The following is an 8,874-nucleotide window of genomic DNA, read 5'->3' as shown; positions in this document are numbered from 1 at the left end:
GGGGCTTTCTTCTGGATAGGCAAGGTCTCTCATAGACTTCACTGAATATGCGAAATCTTTATTGCTCTCGCGCGCATTTTGCCTCCGGTTGAACTGTTCGTTTCGGCGAATGGCTAACATGCTCTTGTCTGACTTTGCGTTACGTGCCCGCAGCAGGATAGTCTCTAGCGACAAGGAGAACACGCTTTTATCCTTGCCTATGAATTTGCCAGCGAAGATCCGCGTCTATCGCAGTCAAGAACATATGACGTCGCACGTCTTCGGTCGCTTTGACGCTTTCACAATACGAGGTAATATACCTTAATAAAATCGTCAATGTTTTGGGTTGGATTAAACGTGGGAGGAGACATTAAAAAGTTAAAAGACATAGCGAAGGCGCAACAAAAAAAGGTTAATATAAAATCAGCGAAGCTCTCTCTCGCAGTAAATTGTGAGTGACACATTTTTTACTGACTTCATAAAGTGCTTTATATGCATTACCTCTTCCTGTTACTGTAGGTATACCAGGCTCCAACAGTATCGCAGTAGTAGATCCAAACTTCTTCCAATACCAGTCGTGTTTAAAATGTTTACCACATATACCACTGTTCTTGAGAGGTTGCTCAAAATACGCCCTTGTACAGTTGCACAAGCTTCACCAACAGCTTTGATATTGGGCTTTTCGGAAAATTAAGTATTTTCACATTATCATTGTAGCTATTTGAACACCCTCCAACAACGCAACGGTTCGGCATCTTCAAAATAAGGCGCTTCTTACATGTAAACAAAGATGACGTCACACTTCGCTATAGCGAAAATCTTTTACGATTTTTCGACACGGCTACTTATTTTGCAATTATTTAATTAATTAAGCTAATAAATCAACTAAATGCATTATATTTGTGTTTAGTATAGTTATACCTTCAATTTTAGGCAAAGTTGTTTGACCGTATCATATGCACTTTAACATTAGGTTCGAAAATATGCTAAGTCATCATAATCTGTTATTTACCTAGGTTCAATCACAGAAATAAAAAGAGTAGAAAGCGCAACTGCCCAAAAACGTGATATATATTTTTTTCTATTCACGTGACCGCCAACTCTGTTCCCATTTTGCTTGGTCAAATTAAAGCATTAATAAATAACGTATGTATTACAATTTTTTATATATTCATAAAGAAATGGCATTTGTTATACAAAATCAATATTAAAATTTGAATTTCTTTAGTATTTTAGAAACTAGAAACAATCAAAGTTCACTGATTTTTTTTTCTTATGGGAAATTCCATGCATTGTCAAAACAGCCGAATTATTTTTACTCTAGCGTGTTTTTTTTTCACGCGATTTTTTTAGAAGCCTTATCATTTTGGGAAATTTTGATGGTACTTTAAGATTGCATTTGAGCATATCTATCCATACACAATTTTTCGTTGATATGCCCCTTTAAATCTGAAAATTTAGTCTAAAGAACATATTATGATGATTTGATTTCAATCAAGGGATTAAAGAATAATTGCTACAATTAAGAATTGAAGTATGTGCGAAAATACTAACACTAATGGGCGTATGTGTCCTTGGGCAAGACAGTTAACAAAAAAATGCTTCAGCGGCCACTAATAGGTTGTCCAAATTGTAAGTCGTATCAAATAGTAATCATACACAAAGTTGAAAAGTTTGGTAACTCGTAAGCATGCGAGGGTCAAAAATGGTGCCGATAATACGCGTTTGACTGGACCGGGATGCGGTCTCGCGGCACCGGTCGCAAGAAGGACTTACATGGGCTTTTCGGGTGTTGGGGTAATGGGCCAAACCCGGCCTAAAACCCAGGTCCTTGACAAGGACCTCACCCATAAAGATTAAAAAAGTGCTGAAAAATTCGCTTAAACAACAACAAGAGAGCAAAGCTTTAATAAATGGGCACGTCTAATTTAAACATTTAAGGCGGGTTTACACTAGCGCCGATGGCTGGCGATTCGAGAGAGTCTGGCGATTTTCTGACGTCACTTCCTCCATCGCTAGCGATACAAGCGACAGAAAATCGATTAAAACAGTTTCTACTCTGCCGATGATCGCTAGCTATAATATATTTCGCTGTAAATTAAACGGTGAAGATAATTTTCGAGCAAGTATGAATGTAAAAATGAATATATTTTGTTGCAGGAATACTATATTGTAATATTATGGTAAAATTATTGAAAAAGCATTTGTTAAGGTGTTTTGCGACTCTTGTTAAGACCAACTTCATCAAAAAATGATTAAAACAGTTAAATATTACACGGTACACAATCACTTTACACGGTACACAATCGCGTTATAAAATTTAAAAGCGATCGGCTGCTAAACGAAATTATATTCTTTCCTGGATATTTGTCTCTATTTTAATCGCATATTTGCGCTAAAAAAATATATATTTGTTTTCTAACATTCCGCCAAACAGAACAGAATACCAGGCGATTTTACATTTGTGTGTGAATGGGCAGATGTCGTCCGACAATCGCTCTGTCCCATCGGCAGTACTTTTCCCGCCCGTAGTGTGACCCGCCTTAAGATAGGTGATACCAGTTTTTCCTTTTGTGGGAAGGTGTAAAATAGCATTTAAAACATTTTTTTGCGAAATAGTATAAAAATTACCTTTATTAAATGACTAAAATGTCACAAATTATCCACTTCTGGGTTTTGATTTTGACTATTTTTTTTTACTATTTGAAACAGGAAACATTACGTTGTTTTTCAGACTTTCCAACTTTTAAATTTGTTTTTAAGTCCATGCTTTTCCACAATTTACTTTTTACGTAATATTCTATTGACTGTAGCATTTTTTTTTTATTAAAATGTCGCAAAAAATAAACAGTAGGTGTACTCTAAATCTGAATTGATTATACAACGCATGATTATACAAGTTTAACAAACCGAATTCCAGCTAACAGGTTATAATGTCGCAACCCCTACGTTTATTTTAAAATCGACGCCACTGCTGTTATATTGCAAATAAACCTATAGGGGGTTGCGACATTACCGTTTGACAAAGAATTGAAAAAGAATACATAAAATGTTTAAGTATAGTAGCTTATTGCACATTTATTACTTAACTGCACACATATATCAGTATTTTGGATACTATAACATATAAAGAAGCTGTGTGAAATACAGTTCTATGCATTTTATCTGTCTCGTCTACATTTATAAAAGTTGGCATATCACATATTTTCATTAATTAATTCACTATAAATCTCATTTGTGTATGTAGCAGTTGATTGTGCTCTAGCACAGATTTAATGATATAAAGATAGCTAAATTTAATACTAATACATAAAGATTGAAATAAAGCAACGTTGTATAGCAAAAACAAAAGCATGACAGGAATGGAATAGAATGCAGTTTCGCTGCTTTCGTAACATCTACTTTCCTGTCATTCTAATCGTGATAATAAAACAATTACCCAGTTGTGTGTATGCCAGGCCAGTCAATTGCCACATGCCAATGACGCGTTTTTTTGTTTTGCTACACGTGTTTTTCGTTATATAAACCTTTCACTTTCCTGTACTGTGAGGCAGTACGGGGCTTGCAATACCGTGCTGTTCTCACTTTGTCTCTAAGCTCGATGTCGCACTTTCACCGTACAATAAACTGAGATGTGCCGTACAACTGTCATACATCGGTGTGCAATGCGTTGCGGAGTCGGATAGCGTGTGCGTAGGGGCAGGATGGAACAGCGTCGTCGCGAGGCTGCGGAGCGCGAACTACAACTTCAACATTAGCCGCCCCCCACATGTATGACAAAAAGTAAAACATATTATTGTATAATAACAATGTATTGAATAAATTAACAGGTACAACCCCATTATTAAATGGTACCACCCAACAACTCTAGTATTGCACAAAACAAAACGGTGATTTAGGATTGGTACTAGGATTCACATTTTAACAAAATCTGGGGTAACGTGATTAAAATGCTTTTACAATCACAGCTTTAAACATAAACAAACTACATTAAATAGTATGATAGATCATGGTATGGGCCTGGTTGTTTCTTTAGGCTAGACACTTAACAGCAGGTTAAAATTTGTAGTGACCTATAAAACTTGGGCCAAAACACTTTATCTCACAATTGTTTTGAAAATTGAGGTGACAAGGCACAGTATGACTTACAATGTACGGGGAAAAGATAAATATTGGTTCAGGTCAGTCTTCGCGTAAACTACGTTAACAACTGAAGTAACAACATTAACAAATGTAGGTAACCACAAATTTCAGTTTCCTGGTACTCTGCTAGTGCTGCTACAAGTAAAAGTATGTAAACATTGGCCTACCGTTCTATTAAGTTGGATTTATTTAGGAATTCGTAATAAGTTAATGCTTACTGTTATAAACACAACAAATAATGGCCATTAAATCATCCGCAGTTAAATATTACATCTCTACAGTGGTGAGTATAGTAAGTAGCAACCTTGTTTAACGATGTAAACTGTTCTCGGCAGAATTGTACGATGTTGGCATTTTGACCGAATTTGTTTGACACTATAACCGATATGTTAAAGTACACGAGGAAAGTAATCGTTAATTAATCGCTAATCATGCGGTTTTAAATTTGAAAATTTGGTCTAATAATTATAAAAAATTATTACAATTTGATTTCAGTTAATAGAAAAAAATAAATCATAGAATAAGGAATTGAGCTAAGTGCGGAAAATGCCGCGCAAAAAAAACAACAAGAACAACTGTTCAAGAAAAAAGAATCTATATGGCCACTCACGGACCCAACAACACCAAGAACAACTGTTCGACGAAAATGGATCCATATGACCACTGCCATGCTTAAAAATAAAAAATACTCCTAAAATATGCAACCTACTAAAAAACATGCTTAACTCAAAAGCTGGCACGAGGTATGGGAAAATCAGTGTGCCACTCTTAACGACTGTAGTTTTCCAGTGTCGTGATATGTTCCCGACTCTACTATCTTATGCTAATTAGTTTAAAACGTGCTCATTCATTAGATCTGTGACCTCTTGTTGCATAACAGTTGGTATTGTTTGAACGACGAGTGGTAAATATTGTATCCCACAAGTGTATATGGACTTGTAATAACAGAAAATTGATAATAACTATTAATAAAGTTTAATTATTTTTGCTATAAATTGGATATTATTACTCTGTTTTTGGCACAAGCCACTTCTTATAAATCATCACCAAGTACAAATAACCCAATTTCGAATATATTTTCAAAATATTATCATTTTATCATATCAGTATCTTATAGTTGAATAACCCCTGAGGTATAAATTACTAAATTAAAAGCAAATCTTTCAAAGTTTGGCAATGAAAACATACAAAACTACAATGTGGGGGAAGATAAGACTCTAAATTGAAATATATTTACATTAGCAGTATTCTACAACTTGTAGTTAACCTACCGAGTTTAACAGGCTGTTCTAGTATCTTTGCCATGTAAACTTCATATATATAACGTTAAACCGATATTTTTTGTTGTTTTTATCTCAAATTAAAGTCATATTGACCCCTGCCTATTTTCTTCATGCTCATGTGCATGCATATCTCAGTGTTTTTTTACAATACTAAAACTAGTTTTATGAGACAAAATCAAACTGTACGAAATATTCAAGGTTGTTTTACGAAGCTATGAAACTAATTTAATCGTTCGCACACGCAAACTAAAAAAAATCATTGGCTTTACTATGATTTAGCGAGCACTAAAAAAAGAACCTTACTATTTCGCATTTTTTTACCTGTTCAAAGTATACTGTTTCTATTTTACATATGTTTTTTAATCTTTAAAAACAGTAGTCAGCTTTGACGGGCGTTTTATAAAGTCGTGATAATACTGTCAATTAATTCTGTAACCTTATTTTCCTGATTATCATTAAATGGGGGCCCGTAAAAAAAAAATTAAAAAAAGTTTCGTCTAACAAAGTGTCCCATCTTCCCCCACCCTACTATACATATAACACAAACACACATCAATATATATAATCTACACAACAAATGTCAGTTCCACCTAACATTTGCTAACCACTAACCCCTATAACCACTAACTACTAACCCCTTTAACCACGAACCCCTTAACCATCAACACCTAACCCCCTAACCTAGAAACCTAAAATGTATCTCCTAAAATATATCTCGTCCCTAAAGGGTTTAAACCAGTTTGATAGATAAGCTTGAATATTTCGTACAGTTTATTTTTTTGTTTTAAAACTAGTTTTGGTTTTCTGAAAAATTAAGATATATAATATGAGGAAAACAGGCAGTGGTAGTTATAAACGACTGTGCTAATTTCTTTGCCATGTAAACTTTAAATACATAAATGTAAAACGATATTTTTGTTGTTTTATTCCAAATTAAAGTCATTTTAACCCTCAGGTTTATATTTCATTTTATTCACAAAAATAAAACTAATTTTACAAAGTCAAACTACGAGTATTCAAGTTTTTCTACGAGGCCATGGAAACAATTTAAACGTTCACACGTGCAAACTACAAAATAAGTTCGGCTTTACTATTGTTTAGCGAGCATTCAAAATGAGCACCTTACTCTTTCGCTCTTTTTTACCTGTTCAAAATATGCTGTTTCTATTTTACACGCATTTTTAATATTTAAAAAGAGTAATTGGCTTTGACGCTTTTTATAAAGTCGTGATAATACTGTTGAATAATTCTGTAACTTTATTTTTCTTGATTATCAGTAAATGGGGGTCTATAAAAAGAAAGTTGAAAAATAGTCCTGCCTGACAAAGTTTCCCATCTTCTTTTATAAAGTAACTTCAACCTATATATAAAAGCACAGCCGTATTAGAAATAAATGGACAATTGCGTATATGATACGTTCATATATACAACGATTTTATTTCAAAAATACCATCATGTTTTACACTGACCAACAACAAAACAGGTATCTTTGTACGTGATCAAAGCATAGTTTTCAATTTCTCTTAACGAGGTAGTTCTTGCTAAATAACAACTGTTGAAGGCCGGTGTTGAGTATGGGATTACAGTATTTAAAAGGGTTAGTTTAGTAAAATGTATATTTTGGCAAAACTATTTTAAGTTTATTTAAATCAAATATCCTCTTCCTCTGCCTGCTCATCCACACGGATGCTCTCGCTACGCATTTCACCCTTCCCAGCCAACAAACTTTGCATGACATTTACCAACATGCGCATTTCATCCTCTCGGGCATTTAGTTCCAACGTGTCACGTGTGTATCTTTTGTTTTCGGACAGTAGAGCTTCATTTACAGATCTAAAGCGATCGTTTTCTCCTCTCAACGAAAGGTTGTTGTCTCGAACTTTCAGATTCTCGCAACGCACTTCCTGGTTTTCGTCTCTTACAGCTTGGTTTTCATTTCGCAACTTTAGAAAAAAAAACTTGTTAGAACTACCTGCGTGTACAGATTAAATAGAAAATTTGAAGTCGCGGTTAATGTGAACACGTACCTACAAACTGAAAGAGTATACCAACGAAATAAATTTATATATAGATAAAGATGCTATAATGTGATCTATGGTATCATCAAAAAGGAATCCAGTTTGTGGAAGTACATCGCGTGAAGTCGAACTTTCGAAATTCAAGTGACCACGCGAGCATCATGCGCAACATTTCAAAAAATAGAAACGTTTGTCACTCAACTTTGCCTGTTTCTAGTTTCTAGACTAATACAGTAAATTAAACTTTTATCTAATGTGTCTGCATGCGTATTTCAAACTATTTTTAAAAAAGGGTTGAAAAGTAACTGTGTTAATGCGAGAAAAAAGTGCTGACTCGCAGCGTAAGCTTGAATTCGATTTTTGTTGGTATGTCCCTTTATTAATAATGATATTTATAAAGAAATGATTTAGTTTTAAAAAAGAGAGTTTAATTTAATGCGTAGATAGTAAACATGTAACATATTATCTTAAAGGGGCACACCGACCATATATGAATATAGTAGGGTGGGGGAAGATGGGACTCTTAAGCACATTGTTACGACCGACCCACCTCTCATCCACTCTTGTATTTTCCTCACGTGACCCAGCCACGTGGTTTTGATAGCCTCTTTTTTTGTGTGCTACGCGCGATCGGCAGCTGCCAGTAAGCTTATCATTTTTTATGTATATTATTAACTATTACTGCATTGTGTATTTGTAAACGCCCTAATTTCTTGCATATGTAACCATTATCTACTTTCTGCTTCTATTTGTGTAAGTGCTTTAACTTTCGATAATCACACTGCACACACACATTGTTCACACACACACTGTTCACACACACTGTTCATACGCATAACATATAAAACAATTCACTCCGTTAATACATAAAGGGGAAAAGTAATGAATGTGTGCATTATCGAGTTGAAAAGGTGTACTACAACAAAGTAAGGTCCCCCGGGATCCTACATAATTATCGAAAATAGCACTATCGTGCATTAGCATTGCAACAGCATTTCTGAACAAGCACCTTTCAGCACCACTTGAACAATCATCTACCTACAGCAGTAAGCTAAGCTGCCAATATGTCACAGCAGACAGATCTATCAGAATGGGTTCGCAGAAAGGAATCATTATCATTTGATGTAGAAAAATGGGAGAGCATTTTGAACAGAAGATCACATGAGGGTATAACTTCTGACCGATTGCAAATGATCAAAGACGAATTAGAGAAAAGCATGGACAAGCTGCACCACCACCTTATTCAAGGAAAGGAAATCACCAGAAATTCCGACGAACATGAAGAAGCCTGGATGAATATTCAAATTCGAAATAGGTCAACTCGACAAGAAAAGACGGAAAACCTGTATTGCTCAGCAGGTGTATAATGATGGTTACTCTGCATCTGAGGATCTTGAGGTTGGACAACATTACACCCGTCATTTAAGAGCACTTGCATGGGGTCCAGCATG

The 8,874-nt window shown here is 34.9% G+C and overlaps 1 protein-coding gene across 1 annotated transcript in view; it reads right to left on the bottom strand.

Moving 5' to 3' along the window:
- Positions 1-6,813: 6,813 nt before the first annotated feature.
- LOC100179709 (coiled-coil domain-containing protein 89-like) overlaps positions 6,814-8,874 on the bottom strand; it is a 10,332-nt gene continuing 8,271 nt past the window's right edge. Inside the window, exon 7 of the mRNA XM_002124692.5 lies at positions 6,814-7,348. Within this exon, the coding sequence (XP_002124728.2) occupies positions 7,055-7,348 (294 nt within the window). The 3' untranslated portion in view covers positions 6,814-7,054. The remainder of the gene's footprint in view (positions 7,349-8,874) is intronic.

This window comes from Ciona intestinalis, unplaced genomic scaffold (assembly GCF_000224145.3).
Source record: "Ciona intestinalis unplaced genomic scaffold, KH HT000067.1, whole genome shotgun sequence".
NCBI lineage: Eukaryota > Metazoa > Chordata > Ascidiacea > Phlebobranchia > Cionidae > Ciona > Ciona intestinalis.
The sequence above is the reverse complement of the archived record's forward strand: the minus strand, read 5'-3'. Positions and strand labels throughout refer to the sequence as shown.